Below are 16,888 nucleotides of genomic sequence, written 5' to 3'. Positions count from 1 at the left end.
ATCATATTTCCGTGACAATTCGTGCTCATTCGACGCTTGTACAGCATCGCGATATCCCGAATTACGCTCGGGCAAATTGGCGCCGCATCATAATTCGATGCGACGCGATGCAATTCAAATAAAGTCGATCGCGTGAAGGTGGTTAGGCTGGAAGCGATTTGAAGTTTACTTTGTATACGCGCGCGCAGGGCTTGCGCAGCCTATCTTGTAGGGATGCCAACTGTCAAACGATAATTTTTTCGATCTAACCTAACCTAACCTCTCAATTTCTTCAGATGTTGAATGTAAACACGAGCATATGCTGCGTGGATTTTACCATGCTTTTAAAAATAATATTTAATCATTAGTGTAATACATTTTATTACATGGTATATTAATCGTATTAAATGTGCGACGTAGCAGTGGTACAGTTTTACACATTTTAATGAGGAGCATATAATATAATTGGTTAGGTTAGATTAAATTAATCAAAACAAACTGCTGTGATGATGCATTTAATGTAATAGTATTAATTTGACGAATGTGCAGCGCTATTGAAGTTAAATGACATTTGTGGACACATTTTTAAAGTAATCATGAGTTTCGTATCTCATCTCAGTTATATGAAGCCAAGCTTCAAAATGTTTATGTATTCCACATTAACGTTATTCATTACAAGTACTATATTACTGTTCTTATATCTCAATCGTATTCAACCACATTATTTCATCGATGAAGCTTTTCACATACCGCAGACAATACGATACTGTGCGTGGAATTTTTCGCAGGTAATACATGGCACAAAAATAATTTGCTTTGAAGTATCGCACCCAATTCTCAAAAATAAATCAAATTAAATTATTTTCAGTGGGATCCAAAAATCACTACATTGCCAGGATTGTATCTTATTACAACTGCGATATTATCACCTTTTAATATGTGCAATATTACATACATAAGATGTATAAATTTATTTGGAACGTTCCTAAATCTTTATCTTATTTATAATATTATAAAGGAAAACTGCAAATCTAATGAAACAGAGCGGTGGAATAATTGGTTGATACTTACATTGGCCTACAATATTACCCTTTTTCCACCATTGTACTTTTGGTGCTTTTTTTACTATACAGATGTTATATCTGTAAATATAGTACTCGTAATGTTGTTTCTGCACCAACGTAAGCACACAAAAATGACAGCATTTGCAGGTAATTACATTATATTAATATAAATCATAAGAAAGAGAAAATAAAATTAAAGTTGAAACGAATTAAAGTAATATTATACAGGTTTAATAGCTGTACTTGTTCGTCAAACAAATATCATTTGGCTTGGCTTCCTTACTGTAGAACATGCGTTAGATATATTTGATAATAAGATGGAACAGCCAGTCTCACCACAAGTGCTCAATACACCATTGCACTTTCGTGTAAGTAAAATCAAAAAGTTCTAATGCACATATAAGCATTGGAAGAATTAATCCTGCAAACTTCTTTCTAAATTACTTCTAGTTATTATGGAAGCAGATAATGTACGAGTTACGCAAGGGCCCGTTATCCTTTATTAAATTTATTGTAGAAGAATGTCATAGTCTATTTTTTTATATAACGGTGTGCTTGATGTTTGTCGCCTTCGTCGTGTGGAATAAAGGCATAGTAATCGGCGATCGAACCGCCCACGTCGCAACGATTCACGTTTGTCAGATATTCTATTTTTCGGTCTTCGTCTCTCTATTTTCGTGGCCGTACGTGATGCCTCATGGGCGAGCATGTTTGCATTTTCTTCGCCGATACTGGATTTTCGCCAGTTGCGTCGTTGTGTTAATGGCCGCGGTGATTCATTTTAAAACGCTCGTTCATCCATATGTTTTGGCCGATAATCGGCATTACTTATTCTACGTGTGGAATCGATTCATGGGCCGATACGCGATGTTCAAGTATTTGTTGATACCGGTTTATTGCGCGAGTCTGTTCGCCATATCGCGAAATATCAGTCACTTGAGATTCCTTACACAGATTAATTATATTATTTGCGTATGCATGATTCTGATACCTCAGTTACTGGTAGAACCGCGTTACTTTATTCTTCCTTACATTTTTTATCGCTTAAATATGAAAAGGCCGGAAAAATGGCAGATTTACTTAGAATCGCTCACGACTTGTACAATTAATTTTTTGCAATTTTTTATTTTCTCTAATAAAGTGTTCTACTGGGAGGATCAGCTTTATGCCCAACGAATTTCTTGGTGATATTTAACATGAAAACGAATTTGCATAATAAAAAAATTAATTTATTTTAATATTAAGTATTTTCTATCTTCCTACTTTATCTTTTTCTGTATACTTAACTTAAAGCGAGACATTAAATTATTCATGATTGATCGACAATTATATTTCGACGAACAATAATTTATTGTTCATAGATGAAACTTGTGGCAATACTGCTATATATTTTTGTACAGTAACAGTTTGTCAGCAGTTTCGCGACACGTATCGTCAGCATACAATATATTAAACGTATTCCACTGACAATTTAAAACTTGTTGCTTTTCCTATTTTTATTATGCTCCTTCGTATTATTATTTTTGTAATAATATAATATCATTTTGTCAGCGAATATAAATGTTACGCGCGACGGTATAGTGTGAAAGATACTAAACATTTTCATTTTATAAGAAACATTTTTTTTATTCGTAGTAAAGGATTACGTACTCTTGAAATAAAAAAAGTACAAATATCCTTAAAAATAAAAGATGATTATTAATGAAACGATTTTGAGCCATTATTTTCTTCAGATTTATATACATTAAATTGAGAAAAAGAAATAAATTCAATATAATATATATATGCAAAAGATTAACAACAAATAGTATTGCATCCATAGAAGTTTGTGATAGAAGATATGTATTTAAACGCAGAAGAATGTAATGATCTATCAGGCTTTATAAAGGCTTATGTACCAACAGTGAGTTAAGTTTGTTGAATCTGATCAATCGATCGTTAACTTTTGCTTTTAACATTGAATGTCAGATGTCGGAAATTGTGTTTTGCTATTATACTTTAAATATATAGCTGGATGGGTAACCCCCAGGCTTTCTTTTATATTCTAAAATAAAAATTAAAAAAAAATACTTTAAATATTAAAGTTGTAATTTTATTAAAGTTATTTTTTTTAAATATATTAAAAATAATTAAAAATATATAATTAGATAGGAATTAAAAAAAAGAGGCAAATGTAAAATTTAGAAAATAATCATTAAGGACATTGTTAAGATATGTAAGGATAATTTCTAGCAATCAATATAATTATATATAGGGTCAAAGATAATATTATAATGCTTTTAAAATAAAGAATAATGCAAATATGATGTATATAAAATAAACAATTTATATATAGTAAAAAATAACATAAAATGCTCAATTCTTCTGTAATAATTGCTCACGATAATCTATCGCCTACGTGTCCTTGACAAATGTGAAATCGGATCTAGTAGACCTTGAAATCGCTTATATAGTGGGCAGCGCGTGAAAAATTCTTTGAATAAAATTGGGACAACATATCAATAATTTTAAAAGAACATGTCATTGCGTAGGATGATGTAATATATTGAATGCAAAGACGCGCTGTTGAAGTTTCTTTTATCACCTTCACGTCTGTGTATCAATTCATGTATCGTTAATATTGCTTTCTTAAAGTCCGAAATATTTATTTGTAAAAATAAAAGAGAATATATTCCAGGATATTATTTATCCAATTTATTTCTTTATTCCATTCGTACTTGACGTCGTTTGTTCCTTCTATGATCTAGTCCTTTTATGATAAACGAATACCAATTCTAGCATCAAGTTTAATTGTCTCTCTGAAATTTCATCAAAAACCTTTGCTAGAGATTATGCTGCTTTGTATCATGTCAAAATGCTATTGATCGTTGCCACGCGCGGTTTGATACTCACCAAAAGAAATGTGGCGATATACGAATCATATTTTAAGAAAAAGAGAATGTGCTTTAGTGCATGCATTAATTTTTCTGAATTCTTTCTTTTCCTCTATTGTTATCTCATATGTTCTCTCAGCCTCGGAGAATGTCATTACAGCTATCGTACGCTCTTTTAAGCGACAGATGATAAATTATTAACGTGCCACGTCTCTTTGTAACTGCATAATCTGCTTTCTCTATCTTTTGTTTGCGACAAGAGCTTATAAAATGAAAAAATTAATGATTGCTATTTACGAAACTTATATTAATGTTTCTAAAATTTAACTGAGATCGATGTATTATTACAATCTGTAAAATTTTGAGGGAGATTAAAATTCAATATTCTGTAAAATATTATATTGTATAACATTTTAAGATGTGATATGGAATGCATAATTGCAGTAAATTTAAATTTAAAAATTTGAACACTGCAAAAAATCTGTATCTTTCTAAAATAATCTATATTCTTATAGATCTATATTTCTTAAAATATGTTGAATAATAGTAACAATATCTCCAAATAAGTTTCAATTTTACATAAAAATCGCATAGGTAAGGCAAACTTAATTTCTTACAATTAATTTGTAAAAAATACACTTAATTTTTTTTTAAATAGCTTTTTTAATTCGATATTATAAATATATTTTAGTATTTTATAAAATTGTGCAATTATTGATCTATTGTCTACGATCAATTGCCTGCAAATATGCATCAAATATTATCAGCCAAATAGGATACGCTTTTCATTATGGCCGGAATTGATCGTCACATATGATCTCATCAAATATCGCCTTCGTATCATTCCATATCAGCTCGAGCGCAGTGTTTTTCGAATGATCGTCCACTTACAGTTAAATATGCAACTATTTCTCTCTCTTTTTCTCTCTCTTCTTCTTTCTCTCTTTTGTCGCAAAAGAATGTTGCCGGTGTATGAGAAGAAATATAGTAAAATTAAAATTAAAAAAAAAATTAAAGAGTGGAGGAGAGACATTGGACGTCCTTTATTCCGCTGCATAAGCATGCCTTGGTTCAGGCATTAACCCCTTCCCTACCATTCTCTCTCCTTTCTCTTTTCCTCGCACGTCTCGCGCACCGCAAAGCTATAGTCATCGGATTCTCTTTTAGGGACCGTGCTAAGACTGCCAGATGAAAGTATATAACCGGTTCGCAGCTGCAGCCAGACTGGAGACTGGATATCGGCCGATGTGCAACCGGCAACCACACACGTCCCATGGCACACACCATGGCGCCAGGTACGGATTCGTTACCCGTGGTTCTAAGACAGGACACGTACAATCATCTCTTTCCGATATATATCTCGTTTTCTTTAATCCTTTCCTTTAATAGTTCCTATGAGGCTAGAAGAGATAAAATCTATCTTTTAGAGTCAAGAGTAATTTAGTAGAGCTGTATTAAATTCTATAAATATACATAACAGGTGGCAAGTATGTATTTCTATCATGAACTTTAAAGAATTCATTCTAATGATTTTATCTCATAGCGTGAAGTTTTTGAAAATTGCTCCATTTTACAGAAATATTTATAATCATAAATGATTTAAAACAAAGATTAAATGACTGTGCGTTTAAAAACAAAACGCGCATTACAATATACTTTTTATGCTACACTTCTCACGCAGAAATATATATAATTTCATATATAATTTAAATCATAATGGCATGTCATAATTTATTATGGCATGCAAATAATATTTATGATTGGTACGTAATTTATTCGAATTGCATTTATTAGTTGTGCATATTATCTGTTTTTTAAATGGCAAAAATTGAATAAGAATATTATTAGGTATAACTCTATTTCTGCTAATTCTAAAATAATCTATATTAAACTAGTATGGCAGTTATGGTGAATAAACATGCCGAAATAAGGTATAAAAATTTACGAAATAATTACGAAACAGAGTTTTTAATTTATTATGTTTAACGATTACTATAGATATGAATACGTTTGTGTGTGACGGAAGGTACGTCCTGTGGCAGGATGTTGTATTAAAATTGAAATAAATATAATGTGCGATCCGCTAATGCAAGTAGAGATGAATCGTAATCATCAAATATTATAAAAAAAAGCCATCAATAAAGACCTAATAAAATTTTTATTTAAATCAAACACAAAGCTTTTCAGCCAGTTTTCCAATGTTAATCCGTTTGAAAGTTTAAGAAAGATATGCAATTTGAGAAATACATTTAAATAACAGGCTTCTATGTCTTTTCCACTTTTATTGGAACGTGTTTCGATAACGATTTCAAACTGTAGGTTTCATTTGTGCAATAATGGAGTAATTATAAAAAAATAACAATTTAATTCATTAATTAAAATTTTGAAGAATAATATATTATAAATACTTTATATTTCAATAAACGCGATTTGAGAGCAAAGAATAGCAATACTAATTGATCAAATTGAGTGAATGAGATAATTACAACTTAATAGAGGAGAAAAAAATCGCAATTAAAAATCTTTCGTTATCAATATTATATAATTATATTCGATGCATACACAATAAAACATTTGATAAAATGAGAATGAGAAAGAAAGAGAGAGGGAGAGTGCGAATCGGAGTACGAAGATGCCTGGAGCAGTCGGAAGATGTGAGGAGGTAATGTCGCCCAGGTGCTCGACCGGCCTCTGCCAAACTCGCCTCCACCCCCTCTTTTCCTTTCTCTCTTTCTCTCTCTTTCTCTTTCTTTCTTTCTCTTTTTCTCTCTTTCTTTTCCATATTCCTTATTCTCATCCCTTGACTTCGTACTCGCTCGTCACAACGAGTTGGCCAGTTTCTCTTTTTTCACATCGCGGGGATCCTTCCTAGGATCTTCTATATCCTTTCCTCTTATCCGTGCGCCATTGGCCATTAGCGACCGCGCCGTGCGTTCGCCGTATCATCGGGCCCCGGCACAGTAAAGGGACCTCTTACGGGTCCTTCGGGCCAGTCGCGCGTTCACCGGTGCTTCGGCTTCCTCGCGTTCCAAACGATCGTCTCCATCGCGCGGACCATATGATTTTCTCGAGTACGCATATTTCTGCAGTGACTGTCCATCTGTTGTTGTGAATGCATCACGTGGTGATAAGAAAATACAATGCGTGATTAAAAAACTCGCCATCGCCATAGCACAAATCGCCGTGCTTCTAATAATCCAATTAATAATTGTTAACAGTGCACCGTTACACGATCGCGTAAATTAAATTCATGCGCTTCCATCGGATTCCTTGTCATGGAGTCTATCGGACAAACGACTCGCCAATTCAATCGCGCGATCAGAGAGATGACATTTCAGATGCATGTGCTACGGTGATTTATCGATAGTTGGCCCAGAAATATGACGCGATTGTTATAGATTGAATCGTGATTTTGAAAGAATTGACCTCTCGACCTTGAAATATTGGATCGTTCAATGAATGATAGTGTCTATCGCACGTTTTTTTTTCTCGAAAATTGTGTCGCGCGCAATTCCGTATATTGAGTGAATTTTTTAACATTACTCGCTTTTACAATTGAGTTGAAAAATGTTTGTGACATGTGTGATAGCGCACGAGGACATAGCACTCAAATAAAATGGTAGTCTGTAGTTGCGACAGTTCTCGCGAAATTCTGTACCTAAAATCAAGATAGTTTTATTCACGTAGTATCTGAAAACTGTATCTTAAAATTGTAATATTATGTTCATAATATTAACGTTATAATTATTTTCATAATGGTTTGCTCACATTTCGGAAATTGAAACAATATAATAGAGAAAGATATACGTTTTACGAGCTTGTTTTTTTTTTGCACTATGTTATTTTTTTCTGTATAATCAATATGGTCGGATGTAATATCGGACTGTAAATATTCAGTTGATGCAAATTTCAACAATTCGAGTAGTTATTTTTCAAAATATGTCGTTTGTTAAAATTGATTGTGTTTGATATTTAATGTTTTTTTTACCATACAATATATAATTAATTTTTTGTATAATAATGAAGCAGAGTTACAAAAGTAAGTTTCTTTATTTCCATCTACTTTTTTGTGATAAAAAAATAAATATTATTTAAATAACATTTTATAAACATTCTTTTTTCATAAACATTATTTTACAAAGTGTATTCTTTTAAAAATAACATTACATTACATTTTCTCTTTTTATTTAATATAATATTCATTTAATATTTTTCATTTAATATAAGCTTTTAATATAATCTGTCAATAAGTAAGATTACACGAGAAATTTATATGCATTTTATCATTATTATTCTACTTTTTAATATTTTTAATTATGGAAACTGACAAGTTTTCGATAAAAATATTAAGGAATAATCCAATACTAAAGCTCATATGCTTTGCTTTTTTGTGTTGTACTTTCTGTAACTGAGCTTCGATTTAAAATAAAAGATAAATTAATATTGATTATCACTTATAATTTAAATTTGTTCTCCAGTGCATAACGTAAAACAAATTTATTCTTTCGTTTCTTCATATATACTTGCGTTCGAATTGGTTGGCGATACAAACCAGTTGGAATTCCAGATGCAAATGTCATCCCGACTATCATATTAACATCCAAAGGTCGACCGGTCTTTATTTTTTCGCCAACTGACAAGAAATACCTTATTTTAATCGTGTCTGAAAAATTTAATTTTAGAACACTAAAATTGGCAAGTAATATATGGATATTAATTCTGTAATAATCAAATCAAATAATTGATATACCCGTTTTAATATGTTAAAAATTTCTTGATGTTATCGACGTTGGAAATTTTTTTGTCGATGGATTGTGAAGCTGTGCGCTTAAACTTGAAAAGGATTATATTGGAAATTTTTCCTGGATGCATCGTTCGTGATTTTTTTCAAAAAGTGACGGTAGAAATAACGCGACGGTGAAACTTTTCGTATCGCACGGTGTAAAATAAAAGTGCAGTGAAAATGCATCACGGCGATGTGTAAACTAAAGGAAAAAAAAAACAGATTTCTTCGTATATTCCGCTTCAAGTTTTATCCTGAATTATTCAATGTATTCTTGAGAAAATATAATCGATGCCGATCAGATGGGAAGTGATGTATGCTTATTATGGCAGAAACGTTCTCCAAGAGATTCATCGCAGCTAAGGTGAATTTTACCATGATTCATTAATTGTATAGTTAAGGTACTTATAAGATAAATCACGATACAATTATGTGATAGAGGAATAACTTTCCAATAATAAATTTTCCAGTAATAAATTTTCCAATAATAAGAAAATAACCTTGATTTTTTTAATTTAATATTTATATTATATTATATTATATTTTATTTAATATTTTTTATTTAATTTAATAATTATCAAGACGTGCATCTATTTTAATTTGACGTATCGTTTCTGCGACAATTGTGCAACAAAGCAAAGTGAATATCGAAATCATGAAAAAGTATTACGCTTCATGTAGGCTACGAGATGTAAAAATGTGACATTGATGTACAAGAGGCTTTTAGCTGACTACAGTTATTCGTCCGAGGCCTTTTAAGCGCAAGTCACACAAACGGGGTATGTAATTTTCATGTACGACTCTCTTCCTCTTCTTCTTCCTTTCCCCGATAGACGGCTGGCCGCAACGCTCATGATACGCACGCGGCCACATACTCGCGCATTTTGCACGGAATCTCGCGCGTGTGCATCATCGTATGCATCCGTCTCGTCTCGTCTCGTCTCGTCTCGTCTCGTCTCGTTTCGTTTCGTGCGAACGTGAAGATGCGAGAATGCACATATATTATAGAGGATTTCTTTCCTCGTGCACTTCCTTTTCGTCCTCGTATTTCAAGGAAGCGAACGGATATAAATCTCTCTGTATTTCGCCTCGTTTAGCTGTTTGCGAACTGGCTATATTATGTTTAAAATGATCTCGAACTTCGCAATCAACAAGCTAGAAAATTAAAGATTCGAATATTACACTTTGAGAATTTTATATTTCCAGGAGAAATGTTTCGCAGATTCTGAAGTAAATCGACGCCGATTTCGAAAATATTAGCATTGTGTGCTAATGATGTCTGATACATATATGTATATTTTTGTATCAAATTTTGTCGCAGTTGATATTTCATATTATATTCTATTTCTCTTTGAAGCATCCTTATTTCTTTTTTAATATTACACAACGTATGCATCGATTTTATTGAAACATGAAAAATTAATTTCAATTATGATAGGTAAAGTAAAAATATTTTCTCTTGAAATTGTTTTATTACGTTACATGTTCAATATCCGACTTCAACTTTGTCTTTTTCATTCGATAAAATTAATTTGCACTTAAGTTTATTAATCGCGTTAAACCGTGATTATCGTCTCGGTAGATTCCGTTTTAAATTGACCACGGGGTACGCACGATTGTTCCTGTCTTTCTGGACACACTGACAGCACATTGTACTCGTACAATGCCGGCGTAATTTAAAACTCCTCGACGCGCATGGTCGATGGTAAAAGCCGGATTGGGACGGAGATTTATCCACTCAAATAACAAATATTCGGTTCCTTCTATCCCATTGTTAAAAATCTGGGTTATTTTACCACAGTTTTGCTTGATTTTTATTTTTTCAATTCAAAGAGATTAACTGGTCTAACAATCATTTTGTAAGATATTACGATTATCGAAGATTATTATTTCATTTTTTATTTTTTACTATGGGATATAACTTTAAATTCCAACTTTATTGAGAGGAAGAAAGATAATTTTAAAACGGCGTAACCTCTCTTTATAAGAGGGAAATAATCGATAATAATCAATTATTTGTGGATTTCCTTGTAGGGAACGAATTCACGAGTTATTCATAGATATTGCCTAATTTTAGAATTAATTTTAGAATTTTAGAATATTCTTTCTAAAATAAACGATTTAATCATCTGTAATTAGGAATCATCGGTTTCCAATATTATCGGTCTTTGAGCGACAATTCAATTCGCGATGGCGCACTCGGAATCATTTAAATGTTGCGCACGTTTTACGCAACGTCCTTTCTATCCTGCGTCGGTATTCTTCGTCACGATTTCAGTAACGGAGCGTACGAAAATGTCAACAGTTACAACGTGACCACGCTTGGTAAGCGCGACGAACTATGCAGACTTGCGCGCGGATGTAATTTCGCTCGCGATAACGTAACGAATGCGGCATTATCACCGCACAGAAACTGACACCTCACCTTGGTCTCTTCCGGTGAGATAAGCTGGAACCTCTAATAAGAATCACAAAGCTTTTGTTCAAAGATGCACAACACAAGCGGAAATTAAACGCACATATTGCTTTTTATAATGATAAATAACCAGCGAACTTTAATTCGAAAATATTAATTAAGCAATTAAAAATTATCCTTTAAAACTCTCACATATTATGCTCAGATATTTGTTTTGAAAAATAGTGATATATATGTCGATGGATTTTTTTTTTTTCAAAATTGCACGTAAATAATCTACATCTCCGGTGGCGTGAAAGTACTCGAGTCAAATCGCACGAAAGCGAAATGATGCGACATGCCTTACCCTCTGACACGCGATGGTTAATCGATTCTTGTTTCGAGTTCCGCATAATTTCGCAAAATTCAACGAGTGAAAGTGATCTCAACCACGTGCGATTTACCTCTCACGATATCTCTTCCGCAATATAAACGGATTTTACTGTTAAACTGCAATCATTCGCAGTAAATGCACGTAAAATACTACGGCAGCTGTTGAATGCTATTCTCATAGTATCCATCAAAACGTCAATCAATATGATATTCCGTTATTTGATGATAATTCGTATAGTTATATGATAATTATAGTTTGATGATAATTAGTATAGTTGTGATATAATCAATTTAATATTAATGTTACAGACTTTGCTAATAATATATATCAAAAAATAAAAATTAAAGTAATAGGCACACACACATACGCGGAAATGTTTATAAGTTATTAAAATATAAAGATATATGATGCGTTACAAATGATATTGACTATATGTAAAATGTGTATTTAAATTTATTTATAAAAATTTGCAACAGGTGATTTTTATTGCTATTGAAATTTGCTCGACAAAAGAACAAATTATACCGGTTTCCGCGCAACCGCGGCTCGGTTCTTCAATAAAAGTGGAACAAGTGTTCTCGGTCCAGCATTTGGACGAAATTAGATACTTCATGGTGCTATAGTGACGAAAATTCCGTCAACGAGCTCGTTAGCCGCTCATATGCCACAATTTTGCCAGTACGCGATGAGAGCGCGGAAAGAGTTACGATTATTTTCGTCTGACTTCCTACCGATTATTGGGACCTACAAAACGGCGAACAATTAATACAATGTATCCATTAAAAGGACGATTAAATAAGAATTATTAAAACAAGAATTCGCGAAGGGCAAGGTTGACTAATAATTAAGAAAAATAAATCATAAAAAAAGTTTTGCGTAGAAGAAATTTTAATTTAAAATAGAGGAAAAAACTCACACACATCTTTTTTTATCTACGTGCAGTAATTAATTTGATTTTAAAAAGCATACATATAATATCGAAATATAAGATAGCTTTGCATATTAAATCAGAAAATGGATGACAACGTCATTGCATCATCTGGGTTGTACTTATACGCATGTGGAGAAGAGCCTCGTAGTTCAAGCGGGATATGAACGATCGAATAAAATAACCAGTGTATTTCGCCACCGTGAAATATATCGTGGATTTATGGTGCCGTAATAATCGTAACGATCCCTCACATTGGCAGCAGCACCATGCGGCAGCGAGCGTCGTGGAGAAACGGGCTTTTACATTCTTCGATTGTCGTGATCGTTCAATCGATTCGTTTTAATGCTCGTTTTAATGCCTGCAAGATATTAACACGGCCGATTGCTCGCGCTAGTGGAAATGCGATAATTGTAATAACAGTAGCAACACTGTTTGCGCGGAATCGACTTTTATTACACAACTAGACTATAATAGAAGAAATTATGTATACGGAATAATACATTCTGTTTTAATCTATAAATGAACGTACTTAAAAAGAACATTAAAAAATTTAATTAGTTTGAAAACGAGAAGAAAATTTCTGGAGAAAAAGATTTACAAAACATTTATTTTTCGCACGTGAATTAAAATTATAATATTTCTAGCAAATACATGTACGTATATAACATATTTAAATATGAAATTTTTTATTTTATTATATATATATATATATATATATATTTCAATATATTTGAGATTAAAAAAATATCTTTTGATAAAAGTTTTTAATAAAAAATAAATGTCCTATTTAAATATGACATATATATATATATATATATATATATATATATATATATATGTCATATTTAAATAGGACATTTATTTTATTAAAAACTTTTATGAAAAGATATTTTTTTAATCTCGAATATATTGAAATTATTTTATATTTCTGTTCTTCAATATTGACCTATGAATAGTTAGGAAAAAGAGATAATATCACGTTCAGTATTCATAACAATAACAGCTTATTCCACCCCGATATTTTTATAAAACATCCATTCCCTATGGAATTCTCTCGGTGGATATTTCAGTCGCTCTTCTGCAGTGGCATAATAATTCAGGAAAATCCCAGCAATTCCGGGAGAAGATCCTCCCAGAGACAAGTTCGATGAAACACAACAATGAGAATCATCCGGGAGGATTAAAACCAGGATTATATTGCGATACAAATCTATCGATCAAAATGCTGTCAGCTACGAAACATTTGCAAACGCAAGAATCGCAAAATCATGTATATTATATTTTCCATAATTTAATTCGTAATTTTCTTTCTATTAAACTTTTTCCTATTATGTATTGATTTATTTTTAGTACATTTGAAATTATAACTCTTTCTCATTAGTTGAAAATACCTAACGTTTCGATATTCTTCCTGTGATTTATGGGAAAGAAATATGTTCGCCTTCTATAAGCACATAATTGCGTTAGGTACTGTTATTTATTACGTCCTAGAACCTAACCCCTAGATGTTTATTTATCGTCGTTGTTTGGAGAGGGTCGCTATTTTTATCGATCGTATAATCGTTTCAAGACATATTTGACCAGACGAAAGATATCACATCGTACCTAAAATATAAAAATCTTATATACATATAATAAATTATTTTTTAATGTCTAAAAATATTTTTCTCGAGAAATATTAGTGATTGTTACAAACACGAAAAATCACGTCTTAAATCCACGTAGAAATTTTTTGGGAGAAATTTTAACAACTTTTCTTGGAAGTTGAAAAGAAAGTGGTTGCCTATCGATCAAAAGTAGAAACGAAATTTGCCAAATTTCGTTTCAATGCGCGCGAGGGTAGGAATGATCGCCAGCCAAATTGACTATTGAAAGGAAATAGCGGGCCTAGGAAGGAGGGCACACGTTCCGGTGTGCGAACGTCCTCGAAACGGAAAAAGGAAATTAAATTCTTGTCGTAGGTTAGGCCGATGTCTGCCTTTATTGTTTTCCAACGTCATGTGTGTGGGCGTTATAGTTGTCGTGCTATGTGACTTTGCCGTCTGGCAGCTTTCCGTTGGGCTGGACTGACGACCCTTCGAACCATAGTTACGTCGACGAGCCGATAATTATTTCTCGGCAAAAGTATAATAGATATAAAAGAGCTATATTAAACAGAAAATGCGAACACGTATAACATCGTTATTAAGCACGCGAGGATAGGACGATAGGAGTGTTTAATTTTACTTTTGTAATTACAATAATAAAGACACATTTTCTAGGAAAAATTTTAAAAATCATCCATCCATTTTTATTAAATGTACTTAAAGTTAAAGTCGCCCTTTTTAATATTTTTAAATTCTTTTAGAAAGAAATATAAAAGCGAAAGCTATATCTACACAGGAATTTTTTTTTCTACTATATTACTTTAGCACGAAATTCTTTCTGTCGCAGTACATGGGTTCGTTTCCTGTGGCGATTCCTGACATTGCCAGTCGCGCGGACTTTGTACGATCCCAATTGGAGATCCTTAGGGTAAGTACCTTCTCGTGATCTTGCATATACTAAAGTTTAATTCTAATTTCGCATCGTTTTTATAAGGATATTATTATTTTACGAGGATAGCAAATTATACGTCTGAAGTGACATTGTTTTCCTTCCGGCGATAGTAAAACTCGTTCCTTCCGGTAATGTGCGGCAAGACGAATTATTCTAGCACGCCTTCTCGCATAATAAGAAGCAATAAGATCCTAGGATAATGGCGCGCAACCATACACCAGCAGTCCCATTTTCGCCTTGTTTGTTTCCCCGTTTTGCATGCATGATGAATCCAGCAGTTTTATATTCAAATTGTATACGAGATGAGCATGAGAATACATAGATTCTTACTCACAACTTTTTAAAACGTTTAAACATTAGTGTAAAGCCATTATTCTGATATATTCGGCTTTTCAAATTATATTTTACATAAAGAAATACTGTCGATTTGACTCAGATTTGCCAATTTCATGATGTTTTTTTATTTATCATCTTATTTTGCTTTTAACTAATGTTTAATATCGTTTGCGATCAAAGGCAAATATATTTTATAATTAAAACTAAATATCACGTGGAAAGAATGAAACAGTTTTCATAATCTCTAATATTATTGTAAATCTAGTAATGACTCTCGACCATGAAAGGATCGTAAAATTTCGACTTTGAGTTTCATCGGAGTTGAATATTTACCTACGAGCGAGAATAACTCGTAGGAAGTTCCTATTTAATCTCCAACGTACATGCGATATATATATGTATGGGAAAAGTCTATATACGTGTTGCTGCTCATGATATTTTTCCCATGATACTACTTTATTAAGGTGTGTTCCGTATATTATATATCGTTCTGAAATGTTGTCGAAATTATTACAACCTTACATGGATAAAGATGTATGACATTTTTATCATTTTTTTCTCTTATGATTGTCGATGTGTGTAAACTACCACGAAATTATCGACTTTTTCATAAATTGATGGTTCTTTATTATCAAATATATGCTAATTATACATTTATTTGAGAATTTAGAGAAAGAGAAAAGATAAGAAATATGCATATGTTATTAACACGCTTCCAATTATAATTGTTAATTGGTAGACTTCAATGCAAGCTTGAGTAGATCTTGGCGAGGATATTCTGGATTCCTCCTGAATATTACATGCCATGCTAATTAGGATGCTAATTAATGTACCATCTATACATTCCTGAAAGGACATACGTTGTGGAAAGCAGGAACAATAAGGCACTAGTGATCGTGTTTATTGCTATATCTCTTATTATAGAAACATCATGTGGATAAAATAGGATTTGGACATCTTTATGACTAAAAAAATTTTTGTGTAATATTTAAATAAAAAGAAATAATTATTTTTAATAATCGATTCGTAAAAATTCGGTCATACATTTCTATATGATTATCGATTATCAATTTTTTTATTTATAAATACGATAAAGTTATAGATTCGTGGCAACGAAATCGGAGGATATGAGCAATCTCCAAAGTAATGAGTCGTAAATTCGACGAATCACTTGCCTTCCTGTGTTCAGCGAGTTCGTTCCCACTTAATGCACACTTTCACAAATCCCCATTGTTATATCCCATCGTAGAGAAGATCAGACTTTCAAAGAAGGGTTTAGTGTAACATACCGTAAATGCGCGTATATCTCATCTCGCCCCTGCAACATTTATATTTATACGGCCGACGTAAATGAGGCGAAAATCACGCTCGGTTGGTTAAGAGAAGCTTCGTCAATCGCCTATACTAGTAGTCAGTCGAGTGTCAATATTTTTAATGTTATGTTTTGTGTTACAAAATTACTGAAAAGTATGATATAAAATTTAGGAAATAAATCATTATTTCTTAACACTTTAAAAAGAAAGATTGGATATCAAGAAATTAGAAGATTAAATTAATTTAAGATTAAATTGGATTAAGAGAATTCTTTCTCTTTT

General features: G+C 32.3%; 2 protein-coding genes across 7 annotated transcripts in view; both read left to right on the top strand.

The window, feature by feature from the left end:
* Window positions 1-16,888, top strand: part of LOC145963642 (EGFR adapter protein) — a 70,603-nt gene that overhangs the window by 400 nt on the left and 53,315 nt on the right. Inside the window, exons 1-3 of one of the 5 annotated variants that reach the window (XM_083085759.1) lie at window positions 6,904-7,268; window positions 8,599-9,063; window positions 14,853-14,933. In XM_083085759.1, coding sequence (XP_082941885.1) covers window positions 9,016-9,063; window positions 14,853-14,933 — 129 coding nt within the window. In that variant the 5' untranslated portion in view covers window positions 6,904-7,268; window positions 8,599-9,015. Of the gene's footprint in view, window positions 1-6,903; window positions 7,536-8,504; window positions 9,064-14,852; window positions 14,934-16,888 lie in introns of those variants that run through there. The other 4 variants (XM_083085758.1, XR_014436222.1, XM_083085760.1 and 1 more) reach the window with 4 other exon arrangements.
* On the top strand, window positions 266-6,437 carry LOC145963643 (dol-P-Glc:Glc(2)Man(9)GlcNAc(2)-PP-Dol alpha-1,2-glucosyltransferase-like). 2 transcript variants are annotated; one of them, XM_083085769.1, is made up of 4 exons: window positions 266-767; window positions 848-1,190; window positions 1,272-1,411; window positions 5,084-6,437. In XM_083085769.1, exons 1-4 carry the CDS (start codon window positions 576-578, stop codon window positions 5,093-5,095), a joined length of 687 nt encoding a protein of 228 aa, XP_082941895.1. In that variant the 5' UTR covers window positions 266-575; the 3' UTR covers window positions 5,096-6,437. The 2 variants fall into 2 exon arrangements, with proteins under 2 accessions (XP_082941895.1, XP_082941894.1); XM_083085768.1 differs by lacking the exon at window positions 5,084-6,437 and adding an exon at window positions 1,494-3,722.

Source organism: Camponotus vicinus, unplaced genomic scaffold, assembly GCF_025532165.1.
Source record: "Camponotus vicinus isolate PSW18456_S1 unplaced genomic scaffold, iyCamVici1.0 SCAF_13, whole genome shotgun sequence".
Taxonomy (NCBI): Eukaryota; Metazoa; Arthropoda; class Insecta; order Hymenoptera; family Formicidae; genus Camponotus; species Camponotus vicinus.
Note: the sequence above shows the minus strand (reverse complement) of the source record. Positions and strands in the feature narration are given on the sequence as shown.

Bases quoted from the DNA above. Each gene is read 5' to 3' on its own strand.
- LOC145963643 (XM_083085768.1), top strand. From the start codon at position 576: ATGAGTTTCGTATCTCATCTCAGTTATATGAAGCCAAGCTTCAAAATG. The intron at 768-847 runs GTAATACATGGC...AATTATTTTCAG, and splicing joins GTGCGTGGAATTTTTCGCAG to TGGGATCCAAAAATCACTAC. The intron at 1,412-1,493 runs GTAAGTAAAATC...AATTACTTCTAG, and splicing joins ATACACCATTGCACTTTCGT to TTATTATGGAAGCAGATAAT.